Source organism: Phoxinus phoxinus (assembly GCF_949152265.1).
Source record: "Phoxinus phoxinus genome assembly, chromosome: 19".
NCBI classification, from domain to species: Eukaryota; Metazoa; Chordata; class Actinopteri; order Cypriniformes; family Leuciscidae; genus Phoxinus; species Phoxinus phoxinus.
In genome coordinates, this window is record NC_136894.1 from 3,787,784 (window position 1) to 3,807,879 (window position 20,096).

Genomic DNA, 20,096 nt, shown 5'->3' on the forward strand with positions numbered 1-20,096 from the left:
CAGTTGACAAACACCATCACACAGCTGCGTGGATGACATTTACATCTGCTTTCTGTGCGCTCTGTGACCCACATCCCAACCCGGGCCAGTCTTTTCATCTCTCGTCTATCTTAAAATTCCATATTACTAAAAAATAACCCATTCAAATGAGTGAGAGTCATATCAGCAATAGCCCGAATCCACGTTCAGGGCTGAGACAGACACTGGTATTGTTTAAAGGAGGTGTTAGTTAACAGATGAATGAGGCATCTACAATTTTTGAGTTCCCACCCCCTCTTACTCCTTCCTCCCACCCCTTCTCCAGGCGGTTTCCTCTCCTCACACTCACTCACACGCCGCAGTCATTCAGAGGCACAGCGTGGAGGCTGCACACACACACACACACACACACACCAACACTTTAGAGCGACATGGCAAGACTACCTCAGCGCTGTGTGATGATATCAGTGTGTTTGGCAGGAACTCTCCTACTGCTGCCGCTCTGCTGGGGTGAGTGAGTGTGTGTGTGTGTGTGTGTGTGTGTGTGTGAGAGAGACCGAGATTGACTTCAATGAGGGAACTTGCTATATGTGAATGTTTGGAATGAGACAGATCTAGTGCGAGATAAAAAGTTCTACAAATGGAGCATTTGAAAAGATATTTGCATGTGTTGTATTTGAGGCTGAGAAACCTGTACGAAAGTGGTAACTTGCACTAGTTTCCTCATTGGGATATGCAAATCATAACTTATAATTTACCCTAATGTTGTTCCAAACTTGACTTTTTCCTTCATCTGCGGAGCGCACACACACTGAAATATTTTGAAGAATATTTAAACTGTTTTGTCCATGCAATGAAGCTCTACGGGGTCCCAAACAACATTGGACCCCATTGATTTTCACTGTGTTGACAAAACAACGCATTTTCAGAATATATATTTTATGTTCCACAGAAGAAAGAAAGGCATAACATTGTTAGTTTTTATTGGTCCAACCTAATGCATTTAGGTTGATTGTTGTTCCCAAACTTTTCCATTCCAGGACCCACCTAGACAAGTATAATCTATCTCAAGACCCACCAAAATATTTGAGATGGGGGTCCAGAAACTGCAAGATTTCTATTTAATGCTGGTATGTCATGCAGCCCTAGACTAAATTGTGTGTGTGTGTCATTCACTGAAACGTTAACTTATCTGCAGCCAAGTGACTTTGCACGACCCACCTTTGGTTCATGACCCACAGTTTGAAAACCCCTATTAGGTAAAAAATTCTCACTGTATTGACACAAAATATGTTTATGAGCATGCAGAGATCCGCTGACAGGAAAAGTGTGTTGTGGGAATCTGGTTTTGAGTGCGCAAGGACTTCTATATTTTCAGAAAGATGTCAAGCTTAGTTATTGATCTGCAGCAGGTTCACTGAACATGATCTAAATTAATGAATGAATGAATTGACTTATTAATCCAAAAATATGAAAAATCTCCCTAAACACATTAGAAATATATGTATGGTTGAAACGACCTAAAATAAATAAAATAATATTTTAAAAGAAAAGAGGATGTATCGTCTAAAAACATGTTTAGCATTTTGTCTGAGTAAAGTATTGCTCAAAATTTCCAGGAACAAAAGAAGCGAGCGTTAGTCAGCATGGCACTTGTTAAATCTGCTCAGTTGTAAACGTATCTCTTAAAGTCACACTCGGGATAACCTGGTTTGAAAAATTCCCAGGGAAATGGACACAAAAGTGCATCCTTATGGAGTTGTATGACAGTGCAATCCAGCGCAAAGTCTTCGGCATGACAGACGGCCCCGGGGGGTCATAACAATCACGAGGGCAAAGTAATCCCACCGTGTTCCCCGCACAGCTGTTTTCTGTCCACACACACTCACACACTCACAGCTCCGACTTCCTTCTCTTGTTCTGGTCATTGACTACCAGCAGAAACCAGCAGGAATTTGCTCTTTTGTCTTGAGGAAGTGACAACATCCATGACATCATTGTGGTGCAGACCTAAAACAAGTGATAATTATGAGCAGAAGACTGAATGATATCCTTAGCAGGAATCAAACCTTCACAGTAAAGAGTTACTACTATTCAAACATTGTGATTTGCTGTCCGCTTGTAGTGCACACACACAGAGACATGTGCCGGAGCGCTTGGGAGCCTGCGCTGGGAATGTGCCCAACTGTATGAGCCAAGAGCCTGGTGGTTTTATGAATCAATTACTGGAAAACAGAAGAAATGAATAAAGCAGATATCATGAGATGAGTAACGCTTTACTGTTGGACTGATCCCACCACCTCCTGGGGTTCGGGTGGAGCGATACGGAGAAACATTGGCCAAAAATCATTATGGGAGTGAAGTCTTACCTTAAGGATATTTTCATAACTTGTTTTGACATTTCTTTAGGATAACATCTTGAAATCACAAGTTTTGGGGGCTTTGAATGACTGATGGTGGTTGGTGGGAGTTGAAGGGTCAAGTTCCGCCTGACTAAATTTCCCAATGCCTCACGAGAAACTGTTTGTCAGTGACTGCTACGAGTAGTCAATCACAGCTTAAAACACGCTAGTTGAAATGGTGTTGTTTTAGCTTTCATTACTTTTTTTTGGGAGGCTTTCGTGTTCCAGCTTGTTCGCTGTGTGTTTGGTGTGACCAGGTTGGGTTTTATAGTCTACACTCAGAGCTTGAATTGGACAACAGCCAGATAGTAAACTCTGGAGTTGTGTTCATATCTCAATGGCAATGTGACAAGGAGAATAAAAAAGGGTAAAACATGTGTGTTTGAGCCGTAGGTTCACAGCTCGGCTTCATTAACTCTCCTCACCGAAGGAGAACTCATTCAGCGGGGCATGTGAATACCGTCACCCTAAAATCCATCAGGTTAACTTGCAGACAAAACACAATACTGTTATTTTTGTTTCTTTGTTTGGCAAAGCTAATCTGATTATGGGGGCACGATAATGTTTGGATAAGAACCCATAGCGCGAGTTGTGGACTTTTCACAGTATTCAGATGGCACTTAATAGACAGTGACTGCTGTACCACCCTAGGGATGAAGACTTTAAAATAAACCACACATGGCATGTTGACCGCAGACCTGGCCAGACATCGGAAGAGCGCTGAGCCTCGTGCTGTTTATGGTACCACTTGTTTATTGGTGTTGATCCAGGTATTAACTCGGCCCTGTTTCCCACGAATCTCAAGAGAAAGTGAAAAGATTATGCTTGCGGATGATTATTATCACGTCTCCAAAGAAGTATGACAGCATGTAAGTTTGATTATGATTGGTCTGAAAAGAGCATTGAGGACATGGATGATGAAGAAAAATTGCTCAGAGCATTCTTCTTACAGCTTGTTCCTTCCGCGGAGATTGTAATGATAAAGCAAGGCAAGTCTGGGAAACGCTTTAGAGAACTAATGGTACTGGCAAACAGCCATGATGCAAAAGCCAAGTGTCATTTCTTGGTCATGTATGGCAAAACATTTGGGTCTTGGGTTCCACGATGCTGTCAATCAAACACTCTCATCTAGAAATAATGTGAATCTAAAATCTGCTTCGTATCTCCATGATTTTGAACTTAGATCATTCATTTAAAATAAATTTTAGTCATACACATATTATGCATATATGTGTGAAATGAACAGAAAAAAATCTAATTAATAGTTTCCAAAAGAAAGAACAGGTTTTTACACTTCACATAAAGCAAAAAAATTGGTCACACTTTAGATTAGTGTCCAATTCTTACTATTAACTATGACTTTAGTCTCTGTAAACTCATAATTACTGTTATTAATATAATTAAACGTAGTTGTTAAGTAGGTATTGGGTAGGATTAAGGGATATAGAATATGATCATGCAGAATAAGGCATTAATATGTGTTTATAAACAGCCAATATTTTAGTTATATGCGTGCTAATAAGCACCGAGTTAATAGTGAGAATTAGACCCTAAACTAAAGTGTTCCCAAAAATGTAATTTAATAATTATTTCTCAAATGACAATGGAATAAAATAAGGTACAAAGAGAATTACTAATTGTCCATTAAAATGTACACACCTAGTGACAAGACAAACAATATTACAGTAATGTTAATACTTAAGGGGATGTTCACAGCAATTGAACTCTGGAAGCCCATTTCCGCCACATAAGAGAAAAAATAATGCTTTGGTAAATCATAATTATAACATAAATAGTCAAAATTATGAGTGAAAAAGTCATAATTTTGACAAAAAGTCAAAATGTGTATGTAGCTGAGGGGCTAAGGACTGTAAGGTGCTAGCTGTTGCTAATGTGTTGGAGGGAGCTGATCCAGGTGTGCCGGTTAGAACACCAAAGTCGGAGAAGGAATTTAGTTCAACAGATTTATTTTGTACAAGCATATGCAGAGGGGGAGCCAGATCATAGCGGACTGAATTAAACAGTGCTCTCTGTGTGCATATCGGAGATGAGCATGAATACTGGCGCTGAATGGTTCAGTCTTTGCTTTATGTCCTTAGAAGTTTCAGCATGAGTGTGTATGTGTGGTCTGTAACAAACAAATAAAATATACTATAACAAATAATGCTTCTTTCTTATCACAATCACACTCATAACAACATAAATGGCATTAAAACTACTGGCTTCCCTCAAACATCAGCACAATGTTGTCTTTTAACACAATAGAACACGAAACAATACACAGCTTACATGATTACTGTACTGGATGTGAACTCAAATACTGCTATACACCACGTTAGCATCCATTTTGTGTCATCACTCTTTACCCGTCTCTACTCTGTAAACAACAATCAACTCAGCTCGAGTAACAGTGAAATTTACAGTACTCACTTCCTCTCTGGACGCACAACTTTAAACACTCATAGGAACATAAGGATGATCATATAATTGCATTCAGTGAGGGGATTGCACGGCTCGTTGTTGCTGACGATGACGGCTGATGCCTGACTGGATCGCGCGCGCGCACACACACACATAACACTGTGAAGCACTCCACCGAATGCGCTGCATTCCGCCAAAATAAGAGTCCCCGCGATCGGGGAGAACGCGCTCTTAAATCAGTGTCATTAGTGAGACTTTCACACAGCCGCCCCCAAATTGCATGCAATTTGCTCCTGAGAAAGGCTCACTGCTCACATCCGTAGGCACTACGACGGAATCCGTTTCCGCCTATGAATCTGGGATGGCTGGGAGGGCAATGAGACGGGCAACTGGTCTGGTGTAGACTTTGTCTCTAATCCGGACATCTGCTGACCTTACACGACCATCAGCACTATGATGTACCTCAGTCACTCTGCCGACTGGCCAAAGAGCCCTGGGAAGCTGCGGGTCCATCATCAGAACAACAGAGTTAACCGCAAGATCCACTGTGGTGGTATGCCACTTCTGTCGAGGCTGCAAGGTGGGCAAGTAGTACCTTATAAACCTGGACCAGAAGTGGTCTGCCAAGACCTGACAGTGCCTCCATCTTCTCCTGCTCAAACCTTCACTCTTGTTGTATACCACCTGGGGCAAAGCACCATCTAGCCGCCCCATCAAGAGGATGTTCGGAGTGATTGCATCCAGGTCTGCTATGTTAGCTGAGGTATATCCCAGTGGCTTTGTGTTCAATATTGCCTCAACTTCCAACAAGACGGTACGGAGCACTTCTTCGGAGACCGGCTGAGCTCCTATAACTGTATACAAAGCAGATTTGACCGATCTTATCTCTCGCTCCCATGCTCCACCGAAATGGGGTGCTGCCGGTGGGTTGAAGTGGAAGGCAATCTTCTGCTTCGCTAGAAGTTGTTGAAGCTCTGAAGATAGACCGTCAAATGTCTCACGAAGCTCTCTCTCTCCTGCCTTGAAATTTGTGCCCTGATCCGAATAGAGTTCAGCCGGCGTACCTCTACGGGCAATGAATCTCCTGAGGCTCATTAGAAACGAGTCTGAATCCAAGCTGTGTAAGAGGTCCAGGTGCACTGCTCGTGTGGTGAGACATTTGTAAATAATACCCCATCTCTTCTCAGAGCGGCGTCCCAACTTCACCTGGAAAGGCCCAAAACAGTCTACACCCGTGGAATAGAAGGCCGGCTTATATAGACGCAAACGGGCCACGGGTAAGTCTGACATCTTGGGCACTGATGGCTTAGCCTTCCATCTCCTACACTCCTTACAGAGATGTTGTATATGACGGATTGCCTCTCTCCCGCGCAGGATCCAGAAGACGCGACGTATTTCAGCATATACCCGTTCAGGTCCAGGGTGGCAAAGACGAGTGTCGTAATCCTGTATAAGTAGCTTGGTGGCTGGATGACTAGGATCCAGGACGATCGGGTGTTTAAAAGCAGTATCGAGAGCTTCAGCCCGCCGCAATCTACCACCAACACGTATGATCTCCTCCTTAGGGTCTAACTCTGGGGACAAGGTAAGTAGGCGACTACTGTTTGGTACTGACTTGCCCTTCTTCAAGTGGTGCCGTTCTTCTGGGAAACTGTCTTGCTGGATTCTCTTGTAGATTATCATTTCTGCTTGATGATAATCTGAAGCAGTAACAGCGCTACCCTGTCCAGCCGCCCCGTGAAGCTCACGCACTGTAGCCTCAACCAGATCCTTCCAGGTATGTTGGCCACCTTGTAGAGAACATAGCCAGTCATTGTTAGTCACAATACCGCAGGAGACTGACTTCCTGTACTCTGACGGATCTGCATCAGGCAGCCTAGGTGATTGGGATGGCCATTCGTCGGGTCCCCCAAGGAGGAAAGAGGGCCCTTGGCTCCAGCGATTAGGCATGGCGAGCTCCTCAAGAGTCTTACCCCGCGTGACATCATCAGCAGGATTCAGTGAGGAGCATACATAACGCCAGGCGCTGGGCTCTGTGAGCTCCTGAATTTCAGCTACACGGGTGCCCACAAATACTTTAAAACGGCACGACTCCGACTGCAGCCAGGTAAGCACCGTGGTTGAATCACTCCAAAATATAGTCTGATCAATCTTCAAGGTCAGCTCACCTTCCAACATCTTTGCCAGTTGGGCTGCTGTTAGGGCACCGCAGAGCTCTAAACGTGGTATGGAGTGTCGTCGCCGGGGAGCGACTCTTGATCTCGCTGCCAGGAATGACAGGTAGACTTGGCCTTGGACATCCTCAGTCCGCAAATAAGAAACAGAGCCGTAGGCTTTCTCTGACGCATCGCTGAATATGTGGATCTGTCTAGAGACGACTGTTCGACCCACATGAGCTGGAACATAAGAGCGAGGCAAAGTTATGCGAGGCAGCAGATGGAGTTCAGATTCCCACTCTTTCCAAGCTTGCTGTAGCTCCTGAGGGAGGAGGGGGTCGTCCCAGTGACGGTGCTTATCCCACATGCTCTGGACAAGCAACTTGGCGCGGGTTGTGTAGGGTAATATGAACCCCAGAGGGTCGTACTGCCGAGCTAAAACTTTATACACGTTGCGCATAGTCAGTATGCCATAGTCCAGCGGGCGGCTCTTATACCCCAAGATGTCCGATTCCCAATGCCAACTAAGTCCGAGAGTGGATTCAGACAGACCCGTGTCATCATGCGAGAGCCAGCGCTCCATACTAACTGACCTTGCTTCCTTTGGCAGATGTCCAATGACACTTGGGATGTTACATGCCCACTGACGGATCTCAAACCCACCCGATGCCAGAATCTCCCTGAGTTTGTCCACCAACCTCCTGGCTTCTGCTGCAGTTGGTACGCTCTGAAGGCAATTATCAACGTAGAAACAGCGTTCTACAGAGTCTCTGACACCGTCCTCTGGAACACTGTGATCTCTGGCATGTCGTTGAAGAGCAAATGTGGCACAACAAGGTGAGCAGGTGGTGCCAAAGGGCAGAACTTGCCACTCAAAGGTATCAGGGGGATCCTCTCGCTTCATATCTCTCCACACAAACCTGAGAAGTGGCCGGTCTTCTGGCAGAAGCTGGACCTGGTGAAACATACCCCTGATATCTCCACTAATTGCTACTGCTTGTTGCCTGAAGCGCAGCAGGACACCAAGGAGAGATGAGCCCAAGGTCGGTCCTGGAAGAAGGGCATCATTCAAATTCAGTCCACGAAATTGGTAGGAACAGTTGAAAACAAGCCGATTCTTCCCATTATGGCTAACTAGGTGATGAGGTATGTACCATGATTCACCAGTCTTTGAGATCTCATCTGGGCCCAACTTCTTAACAGCTCCTGATTGTACGAGCTGGTTGATTGCCTCACAGTAGGCTCTGGCACGTTGAGGGTCCTTAGCCAATCGTCTCTCTGTACTCCTCAAGCTCGGTAGAACGGCCTCTTTGGATGCCTGGAATAGGGGCATGTCCTGTTTCCGTAGCAACGGAGTAGCATACCGGAGGATGCCAGCAACCTCTACCCTCCTTGTCTTTGCCTCCAGGTGCTCTATTGCCTCCTTGTCTTGCTTCGATCTCACTGCCATCTTGTCACTTTGAAAAGGCAGCACATCCATCTGCCAGAGTTTCTCGACATTCCTCATCAACTCTGTTGTCTGCGGTGAAACACTGGTCAGCAGGCACTGTTGTGAGCATACTCTCCACTGGATGAGGTGAGTCGGCCCCTGAAGCGTCCAACCCAGTCTTGTACGGATAGCCGCCGGCCCTCCTGGAGGGCCTAACCTCACTGGCTCGACTGGAGTAAGCAGATGGGGGTAATCCGCTCCGATCAATACAAGTGGCTTGACATGCTCAAACGGTTCGATAGGGAGGTCTGCCAGATGCTTATATTTTCTCTTCAACATGGAGATGGGATATGAATGATCCGCAAGACTGAGACGGTGTGAAGTGAACGCCTCCGCAACCTTAAAGCTTCTTCTGGGATGTGCAAGGGGTGATATGCAGAATGAGACGGATGATCCCTTCAACGTTTGGACATCCTGTCGTATTGTGCGAAGGACAAGATCCTCTTGTCTACCTTGCAATCCAAGTCGGTCAACCGCTTCTGGAAGGAGCATGGTGCGTTCCGATCCATCATCCAATACCGCGTAGGTGTCAAGAGTCCGATCCTTGTTCCGAAGGAGCACTCTCACAACCTTTAATAGGACACGAGTGGAAGTTGATGGCCGGTCCAGGTAAAGAACCTCAGTGCCGTTGTTCACTAGGCAACTCTCTACTTTGGGTGGCTCTGCAGTAGGACGGGTGTTCACACTATGGAGAATTCTCAAGTGTTTTCCTTGGCACAGGTCACAGAGTCTTTTGAGGTCGCACTGTGCAGCTTGGTGGGACCTCCCACATCTCCAGCATCTTCTATTCACCTTGATCCACTCTATGACTTCCTCCCTTGTGAACTTTTGAATGGCTGGGCACTTATTCAGAAAATGTTCTGAACTCTCACAATATGGGCAGTACTGCTTTATCCTGCCTCTACTTTTGAAATCCGAGGAACTCTGACCATCTCGCTTTGTGGCCTTACTATCTCCACAACTCTCAGCCCCATGTAGCACGATAGCCGCTGATCTACTGTGTCGCTTCTCAGCTTTGTGGCTCAATGACCCTTGGGCTCGGGTGTCGGATGGGGTGTCATAACTTTGACACCACGACTCATACTGGAGCCACTCTGCTAAGTCAAGCAGGGTATGAGTAGAGCCAGGTCGATGGAACATCTGACGTCGGAAATTTGCCCTCAACTCAGGTGGAAGTTTCGTAAGCAGCCGTGCAACGTGAGAGCCGCATCTCAGCTCAACGTCTCCATCAGAGCCCAGGGTCTTTAACATGCCCACTAGCGACTGAACATGCAAAGCAAACTTCTCAAAGGCTGCTGTATCCCCCTGCCTTATCTGTGGTGATCCCATGACAGTAGCGATTCTCTTTAAGGCGACTTGATGTGGCTGTCCGAACTTCTCATTCAATGCGGCCATAGTGTCCGAGTACGGCATAGGCGAATTGATGTATGAGTCTGCTATAAAGCAAGCCTCCTCCAACCTCAGATGGTCCACTAGAACCTGATATTTGAAGAGCTCAGTGGCATCCCTTGGCAACAGATTCGTTAGGGCGAGCTTCAGACGGGAGAATTCCATGGGGTCCCTATGGATGAAGAGGGGGATTTTCGGCGTTGGCCCATGGTATTCCTTTTCCTTCACCATAGCTGATGCAGGCTGGTAGGGTACGCCTTGAGAGGGGGTACGATGACTCGTATGAGGCCCTGGTAGGCGTTGAGGTGAAGGCCCAGATTTTGCGAAGCCCATGACAGGAAGGGAGCTGGTGCCAGGTGAATAATACTGCGACCAGTGAGTCAGAGGCTGGGTATCATGAAGCTTCCTAGCTGGTGGTCTCCTAGGGGTAGAAGACATGTGACTTCTAGTTGCTGAGTTAGATGCAGCACTATCTCTGATTAGCTGGAGTTCCTTCATCATTCTATCTATCATAGTGACCATCTGTGTCTCCTCACCGTCTGAAGGCATTGACGGTGGTTCAGCAGAGGGCCATGGTGGAGGCGGTAGCCAGTCGTCATACTCCTCTTCTTCACTTTGGGTCAGAAAGTGATCCTTTATAGGAGGGGGCGGTACTGGCCACGGTTCCTGTCTTGCCATCTGAAGTGTTTTAACTGAGGCTACCGGAGAATGCATTTCCCTCTGAATACCCCAAAGCTGTGAATCACCGCTCTGCCTGTTCTCTTCGGATTGGCATAATGATGTGTTCTCTCTACGCATCTCATTTCCATCATCTGCATAGGGTGTTGGAGTGTCTGTCCACACTGCACGTCGGCCAGTTGAACGTGTATCATAGCTGGGAGAGTACTCTTCATAATGCTCACTAATATCGGAGTCCCACTGAACCTGACGAGGGGACCTTGTGACATGTGTACTTTCAGCGGGCGTCATCATAGCCGCCCCCCCATGGTGAGAGCTCCACCCCTCTAGCCCATGCATATGCTGTAACAAACTTGTACGAGGTGAAACATGTGTCTGTTGTCTCACTGGACCAACCTCATAGTCCTCAAGATACTGTGGCAGCCTCCGCTGCCTCTTAGGTCGAGTCGATGGGACCCAGGATACTTCACCGCTTTGTTGCATGTTCCTGGAACAGCTTGTATCCGGCTCGAAGGACCAAATGTAGCTGAGGGGCTAAGGACTGTAAGGTGCTAGCTGTTGCTAATGTGTTGGAGGGAGCTGATCCAGGTGTGCCGGTTAGAACACCAAAGTCGGAGAAGGAATTTAGTTCAACAGATTTATTTTGTACAAGCATATGCAGAGGGGGAGCCAGATCATAGCGGACTGAATTAAACAGTGCTCTCTGTGTGCATATCGGAGATGAGCATGAATACTGGCGCTGAATGGTTCAGTCTTTGCTTTATGTCCTTAGAAGTTTCAGCATGAGTGTGTATGTGTGGTCTGTAACAAACAAATAAAATATACTATAACAAATAATGCTTCTTTCTTATCACAATCACACTCATAACAACATAAATGGCATTAAAACTACTGGCTTCCCTCAAACATCAGCACAATGTTGTCTTTTAACACAATAGAACACGAAACAATACACAGCTTACATGATTACTGTACTGGATGTGAACTCAAATACTGCTATACACCACGTTAGCATCCATTTTGTGTCATCACTCTTTACCCGTCTCTACTCTGTAAACAACAATCAACTCAGCTCGAGTAACAGTGAAATTTACAGTACTCACTTCCTCTCTGGACGCACAACTTTAAACACTCATAGGAACATAAGGATGATCATATAATTGCATTCAGTGAGGGGATTGCACGGCTCGTTGTTGCTGACGATGACGGCTGATGCCTGACTGGATCGCGCGCGCGCACACACACACATAACACTGTGAAGCACTCCACCGAATGCGCTGCATTCCGCCAAAATAAGAGTCCCCGCGATCGGGGAGAACGCGCTCTTAAATCAGTGTCATTAGTGAGACTTTCACACAGTGTATGTCATAATTATCTTTTTATCTCATAATTAAAACATTTTGTCATAATTTTGAATCAAAGCATGATTTTTTTTCTTATGTGTGGAGGAATGGGCTTCTGATTACTTAGATGTTTCTATGAAACGAGTGAATCATTGTAATACGAAAGTAGCAACTTCAGCGAACTAATATACAGTGTTGCCATTATGATGGAGAATATTGGGAAATATCTGACCACTGGATTTTGCTATTAACCAATCCAAATAGACGTGTAAAAATGGATTTTAAGTCATGAATACTATTGAACCACACATAAGATCAGCTCCCTAAGAAAACAATCGCAGGACACAGAGTTTTACAATGTGTCTGGGTGTAAATTACAATGGAAAAGAGCTTTTAACAATCCTTTTCTGCTCTGACATCTGATATTTGCCTTTCTCCCTAAAAAGTTCAAAGTAAACGGAGTCAGACAAATCCAGATAAGCCTAAGGCATATGAGGTGGGATTCTTGGGCTCAACTCCCAGGTGTAGTCTGGATATCATTCACATTCCCTGAAGAAAAAACACTGACACTGATCACCTTGGTCTCACTAAACAGCTGGAGAAATAAGATGTAAGAGGAAAAGCCTGAGATTATTTTTTCAGCTTAAGAAAGTAGATTCTGGGGTCCGATCCCATCAAAACTGAACTTCTGGACTTCTGTGCATCCAGCAATACACGGACCCAAAGGTTTAGAAGATTTCCTGATGTTTGGTGATCCTGAAGCTCAGGGTTTTATGCAATGACAAGCTGATACTCCACCTTGTCTGATTACACTTCCCATGATGCCTTGTCTCTTGGGCCTGAATTAGGAAAGAAGAACAGTTGTCTTTTTCAAGCATTAGAATAAAATACAATTAGGATCTTATTAATTTACCTTTGAAACAAATCTGTTATTATAATAGCCACAATACTGTTAAAATTTGGGGTCAGTAAGATTTTTTTATTTTTATTAATATATGTATTCAGCAAGGTCACGTTAAATTGATCAAAAGTTATAGTAGACATTTATAGTAGACAAAAGATTTCTGTTTCAAATAAACGCTGTTCTTTCGAACTTTCTATTCTGACAAAAAAGTGTCACAGTTTCCACGAAAATATGAAGCAGCACAACTGTTTTCAACATTGATAATAATCAGAAATGTTTCCTGAATAGCAAATCATCATATTATACTGATTTCTGAAGGGTCATGTGACACTGAAGACTAAAGTAATGATGCTGAAAATTCAGCTTTGATCACAGGAATAAATGACAATTTACAATATATTCAAATAGCTGTTTGAAAACACATATTATTTTAAATAATACAATTATTACTGTTTTTATTGTATTTGTGCAGCCCAAGAGCAAAATAGATTTTTTTCAAAAACATAAAAAAATTGTACCGACCCCAAACTTATGAGCGGTTATCAAATCTAAATAACTCAAATGTAAACGCTGCAGAGAAAAATATCCGTTAAACAAATGTCTTCTCACAATCTTGAGCCTGACAGAACCGGCTTCACAGATGTTATGCTGGCTCTTCATTCATTAACATCTCAGTCCCCAGTAATCTCACAGTATCATATGCTGGACAAGACAGGATGCTTGGGAAGAAAGAATGTCATGCTGGATGGTCTCACATAACTGACAAATGGCAATAGTATGCGAGAAGCAATACAAAGATCTCAAATTATTGACACTGCTTCTTTTCAATGGCAAACAATGTCCTCTCTGGTTCGGTGAGGTGACTGAGTTGTGTTGGCCAGTAAAGATGGCCAGATAATGTTCAAAGCATGAACTGTGTTTGTGAAATGAAGGCTAGTCATAATGAATGTCTGGCATGCTATGACCGTCCCTGTCTGACTGGTGTGAATGTAAGTTTATCAGCAGATGTTGAGTGATCTGCCCAGATGCTGACTTCCTCAATGTTTCCCACAATTGTAAGTTTTTCCCAAATAACAGCTAAATCAAATCTCTTTTGTCTTCGCAGGTGTTGAGGAGGACCAATATAATTTTGACTACGATTCCACTCATACCCCGGAGTACGACTACAATTCAACGTTCGAGTTCCTGTTCTTCAGTAGGTCTTCAATGTTCTCACACAGGTTCTATATAGAGCTTTACAAGGATCTATCCGGTTCTTCACACACATTAGTGGCCAAAAGTGACGTCCGGTCCAGGAAAACTTCACCCTTTATCCCAATATTAAAAGTTTTGTCAGCATATTACTAGTTGTGCTTGGAGTCAATAGTTTTTATTTGTGATAATGCAATGAAACATGACACATTGCACAACATCATTTTTTGGCCAGGCTGTCATACAAAGAAATGATGAACACATGCAAAAACAACAGAGAGCTGAATTATTAATAACTGATTATGTTGTAGTCAATGTATGCTATTTTTCTGTGAGAATTTTGTTTTTCTATGCATTATATATTTTTTTGCATAGTAAAGTAAACCTGTAGCTGTAGTTTGCCTTTTTTGCCAAAAAAAATTATCAATTATCCGTAACCAAGTTTAGTGTTTTGCTCTTCCCTCATATTTAAAATATTTAAATAAATAAAAAATAAGAAAATATTTTCCTCATATTTTAATGATTTAATCGAACTTGTAGGGTCATTAAAAACAAATATCCCCATCCAGACATCACTTTTGGCCACTAAGACCTTTTTGTGTCTTCCCGTCTCTTTCCCTGAATCATTTTATAAATTTAGTTTTAATTAACTAATTTTGTTTTCATTTGTTTTTCATTTTAATTCCTTTTATAAATCAAACAGCTCATAAACATACTATAACACTCAAAAATAAACATGAAAGTATTATGCAATCATTTAATAAATTTCTCCTTATATAGAAACTTTTTGGCATAAAGGGTTCTTTAAAATTGAGTCCAGAACCACAAAGTTCTATATAGGATCTCTCTGAACCTTTATGTGCATATGTTTATGATTTCATGTTTTATTACCAAACACACGTATAGATTTTCACATGTACTTTGGGTTTGTTTAGATTTACTCATTTAGTTCCTCAGACATGACTAGACGAGTCAGTATATGAGCTAAAGGCAGTTTGATACAGAGGAGCAGTTTTAGTCACAGCCGCGTGTTTATCTCTGGAATCAGATTGAGGACGAGGGGTGACCCAATATCGTTCATTATTACAGCAGGAGGTCCTCCTCATGACACCGAGATTAACTAATTCTGCAATCATTTCTATGTGGAAATTCTAAAGGGATTGTTTCTCATCCCAGTAAAACCATAGAAAAGTCACAATATACGACACACTGCTGACTGTAACTACAGTATAAGAATGGATTAAAGACCACATCAGTATACTGTACATTGATCATCATCATCATCATCATCATCAGTTTTATATTGCAGCAATAAGACTACATGAAAACCAAAGCTCAATGTACCGTTCAAAAGTTTGGGGTCATTAAGATTCTTACTGAAAAACATATTACAAAAATATTCTGCATCACAACTGTTTTTAATATTGATAATAAGAAATGCATGATCACCATATCAGAATTTCTGAAGGATCATGTGAACTGAATACTGAACATTCAGCTTTGCATCACTGGAATTAATCACATTTTAAAATATATTCAAAAAGAAAACAGTTATTTTAAATATATATTAATAATATTTATAATAATATTTCACAATATTACTGTTTTACTGTATTATAGATCAAATAAATGAAGCATTGGTGAGCATAATAGAGACTTCTTTAAAAATATATTTAAAAAATCGGTCACATTTTATTTGGATAGTCGCCTTTGGACATACTTTTGACTACAAGTAATGTTGCACCTACATGTCAACTAACTCTCAGTAGAGTATTAGTAGACTGATAGGGTTACTAAGTTGTAACTGCAAAGTTACTTATAGTCAGTGGTGTAGAATGTCTGTTGGGGAACATTAAAATAACGTGTAACCAAACCTTTGAACGGGCATGTATGTGTTCATGCATTGCTCATTCTTCAAGATCCACTGTGTCCGTCTCATTAGGCAATGCCAGCAGTGATGATCTAGAGAAGTTTTTAATGGGAGGAGGGACAGACGCTGGAGAAGAAACAAACTTCACAGAAACAGATGGAAGTGTGTATGAAGAGAAGCCCACAGAGCCCACAGTCATTTTTAGGAATCAGGTATTTCTGTTCTACTTCCTAATGCATTGTAATACGCTGAACACACAACACACTCACATGTCCCAATACATTCTGAAGTCCTGAGTAATGTGGTTCATCTCTTCTGAGACACAAAAGCCTTGTGTCTTTGAGATTGTGAAAGGGGGATTGCTTACTTTACCATTTCTGCGGGCGGACAGAACTCCTCCACACACGCAGAGGTCAGACGTTCAGCATCTTAATAAACCCTGCGTTCACAAAAGGACAAACAAGTGATATATATCTGCTCAATAACACAGAAGTGTTATCTTCTGTGAAAAATGAGGAAATATGTCATGACCTGTTCTTACACCCCAAAGAGAAAAAACACATTGTGAAATCCAGAGTTGCAGAACTTTTAAATATCTGGATGATTTCAACAGCATAAAACACACTTATGATATGTGCGTGGCCATTAGATCTATTGCAGAAAATGAAACCCCATCTCTATGTTTAATCCCTATATTTAATGCTGTGAAAATATCAGTGGGTGAGATAATATTGATGTTTAATGAGTGCAATAAACCTCTACTTGGTGAAATGACATGTTTTATTAGATTGTCTGACGAGGCACGATGATCCTGCTGACGAAGCAAAGGGAGTGAACATGAATGTAAACAGGTGTCCCTGTTATTTTAAGAACATGGATCTATTTGAAAGCTCCATCTGCTTCTTATCCTCATGTGTTGTAAAGTTAAACAATGGCTCTGCTCTGCATTAAAGGAAGGCATCTGTAAACAGAGGAAATGCGGTCTCAACGGTGCGCCAATCAACTTATTTAGACATGCGCATTTAATTAAACAAGCTGCTAATTATACAAACCCATTTGAATTCCTGCGAGAGAGCAAATGCATTACATTTATGCAACATCTGCTTAAAACACACAATGGAAAAATCTCAGACAATAAAACACTGTCACACTGCTCCACATTGTGGAGAGAACTGTACAACACAAGAGCACACTTTGAACTAATGAATGTTAGCTATAGAAACAGTCATTAAGCATTATTTTGCTTCGCTTCTATGATAAAGAGACATCCACTCTTCCATTGCGTGTTGAATGCAACGAAGGGAGGGGTGTGCTCAGGGGCGGAGTGGCAGTCGGGAGGGTCGGGACTTTTCCCGGTGGGCCGGTAGTGTTTTGAGGCCGCGAGGGCCAGTCTGATAATAATTATACATTGCAAGTTAGCAACAGCATCCGGCGGCCTGATGTCCGGCCGCTGCCCGCTGGTCAAACTGTGCAGCCTCTCTCTTTTTTTCATCTCGCTGCGCTTGGAAAAAATGAGTGCGTCGCTTCAATTATGAGCGCACTTGTCGCGCGCCTACATTTGAAATAACGAACTCGAGCGCACAAAAGACGCAATATGTGAATGGCCCCTTGGTAGCGTACTGGTAGCTCGCAAGCGATGGAAAGGCAAAAAAGAAAAGGGAAAGGTGGCGTTGAGAAGGGCAGACTCAAAAGGTAGCAATTCAATAAACAAATCAATCTAACCATAGATGTGACCAGTAGCGGTGGCTTTCTTAATCTAAATATATTTTATAGATTTATAACGCCCCCTGTAGGGCCGGTGGTCTACGAAATTTCCCGGTAGATTTTTTGGTCCCACTCCGCCCCTGGGTGTGCTTGTTTGGGTTGATTTCAAATGATTTCAAATGATTAACAGTGTTTTTCAGAAATCGCTTACTGCACCTTTAAATCATTCCCGTAGGTAAAGGGAAATCACCAGGCACAGATCTCTAAATATTGTGCATTAGTACAATACATGAAATAGAATCAATCAACCACGAGCATCTACTAATTCCCAAGCCGGTTCATCAGCCGTACACTGAAACAATACCTTTTTATTATTTTTATTTTAGGCATCTCGGTCATCGCCTGTATGTTTCCTTCTTACCTTGGTTCTGCTGGTTCATCATCAGCTGCTCAGACTACTATAGCAGCAGGACCTTGTTACACACTCAGGTGAGTCAAATACCTGCGTCTAACATTACATGCAGCGTTCATATCCATGTGGGAAATTCAGGGAACTCATTTATGGATACATTTATTAGGGATGCACTGATATTGAAACTCTGGCGCATGATGAATGGCAGATGTTGTATAGCTAAAATTATACAAAAAACAAAGAGTAATGTGTGTGGCCTGAAACAGTGTTAGCTGCGCATTTCAAAGTAACACTAATAAAGATGGTTGTTTTTCTCATTGTTATGCGTGAACACAAAAGGTTTTGCTTAACTCTGATAAGTCAGCATGAAACCGAAGTCGTTTCTTATTGTGACTTAAATCTGATTGAATGTGAAATGACTTCTTGATGTATGGCGGGACTTGATTTTGTCCATGAGGAATTCATTGATTGGATGTTTGTGGTTTGCTATTGGTCGATCTCGTTTGAGTGACAGGTCGCCCCGCCCTCAGAGAAGAAGAGACTCTGCAAGAGGAAGCGGGAAGTTATTTTGATTAAAGATCGCGAGGCACATTAATTTAAATAAAAAAGAATGATGTGCACAGATAAATAATTTATAATAAATACTCCAATATTTCTTTATATTTAATTTGCCATAATCTATTATCATCCATTTAAATTAGTGAAATCTTAATTATTTTTTTAAATATCCTAAATAAACAGAGATTAGCCTACATTAAAAAACAAAGATATATAGTGCATCCCTAAATTGATATAAAAATAAATGTGTTATCGGTGATATGTATTAATATGATTAAAGTTTTCTTTTGTTACTAAACCAGCTTATACTGCTGATGCTTGTGAACAGGGATCTCAGGTTGAAGATACTCGTGTGTGTGATACTCTTTGGAGTCTGCAGAGGGCACTCAAACATTGATGGTTTTGTGGGGTGTGTTGGGGAAGCGGGACACATGAAATAACATCAGCTATTTACTGGGATTTAAATGATTGTCTGGAAGCCTCATAATGAAAGTTTCCAAACTTCTTGACACTCATTACATTGCAGTACATGTGCTCCTGCTCTCCACCAACTGCACCTTTCAGGAGATATACATCTAGCCAATAAACAAGTGATAACATCTTTTAATACTTTAGACTCAATGGCTTTCTGTTTCTCCAATTATTCTAGAAGTCCAGGAGGAGCGAGAGCAGATGGACAGATGACCTGAACGGAAGACATTTGGACATCCAGTACAGAGACAGAGACACACACACACGCACGCACGCACACACACACACACACACACGCTCATGCACACACTCAAACAAACACAGCAGTGGATAAAGGACAAACCATGACAACACACGGCTTGCAAGCTTTAAACAGAAAGACATATTGTTCGTTATTCTTTGTCACCGCAAAACAAGTGCACAGAGGTCAGAGGTCTCAAAGGCTGGATCAATGGATTGGAAAATGAATGTGAAATGGGGCTAAACTAAATAACAGGTTCTTTTGTGGATCTTCTTTCAGGATGCGACTCAGAGCAGGTGATTTGAGGATCCTGACTAACAAAGAAATAGAGAAAAACAACACTTTCTCTTCCCACCGTCCGCTGTTTTATTGTTGTTGTTGCAATTTTACTGTAATACACTCGTCTCTTTTATGAGACTTTGTCAGTTTAAAAGCATCTATAATGTGCATATCCTTTGATTGCATGGCGAGAATAAATGTGTTAGAAATGTAAGTTGAGAAACAAGCAAATCAGTGGTACACAATGTACGATTTTATTATGCCAGTTTCATCCATAAGCAAAGCTTTATGTAAACTGACCGGGAATCATGTTGTGTTTGGGGAAACTGTAGAAACACACTGAATTTCTACAATTAGATCAAGCTTTTCTAGTCATTCAAAGGTCATGACCTCTTGCAGATACTACATAGGCACTTTTCTTCGCCACTGCACTTCTTCTAAGCCTCACTATTTCCTCAGTAATCCTTAGATACAAGCACATTTTTATTTTGTTTTTTTGTTTTTTACAAATAGAGATGGTGATTTACACCACAATGCACATGAATATGTGAGCCAGTTGAGCATTTTTTATGTGTTGTTTCAAATTCTGAATAAATATTTTTTCAAGTA

The 20,096-nt window shown here is 42.3% G+C and overlaps 2 protein-coding genes across 2 annotated transcripts; one reads left to right on the forward strand and one right to left on the reverse strand.

Annotated features, from left to right (window-relative positions):
• Positions 1-337: 337 nt before the first annotated feature.
• On the forward strand, positions 338-20,095 carry LOC306986675 (uncharacterized protein). Its single transcript, XM_079590147.1, has 5 exons — positions 338-489; positions 13,867-13,956; positions 15,895-16,034; positions 17,913-18,015; positions 19,146-20,095. The coding sequence occupies exons 1-4, from the start codon at positions 411-413 to the stop codon at positions 17,988-17,990; spliced, it is 387 nt and encodes a 128-aa protein (XP_079446273.1). The 5' UTR covers positions 338-410; the 3' UTR covers positions 17,991-18,015; positions 19,146-20,095.
• On the reverse strand, positions 4,268-8,737 carry LOC306986674 (uncharacterized protein). Its single transcript, XM_079590146.1, has 2 exons — positions 4,812-8,737; positions 4,268-4,509 (listed from the first exon to the last, which is right to left on the reverse strand). Exon 1 carries the CDS (start codon positions 8,724-8,726, stop codon positions 5,151-5,153), a length of 3,576 nt encoding a protein of 1,191 aa, XP_079446272.1. The 5' UTR covers positions 8,727-8,737; the 3' UTR covers positions 4,268-4,509; positions 4,812-5,150.
• Position 20,096: the final 1 nt, after the last annotated feature.

Coding starts and splice junctions, on each gene's coding strand:
- LOC306986675 (XM_079590147.1), top strand. CDS start 411: ATGGCAAGACTACCTCAGCGCTGTGTGATGATATCAGTGTGTTTGGCA. Junction 490..13,866: donor ACTGCTGCCGCTCTGCTGGG/GTGAGTGAGTGT, acceptor TTGTCTTCGCAG/GTGTTGAGGAGGACCAATAT. Junction 13,957..15,894: donor GTTCGAGTTCCTGTTCTTCA/GTAGGTCTTCAA, acceptor CCGTCTCATTAG/GCAATGCCAGCAGTGATGAT.
- LOC306986674 (XM_079590146.1), bottom strand. CDS start 8,726: ATGTTGAAGAGAAAATATAAGCATCTGGCAGACCTCCCTATCGAACCG.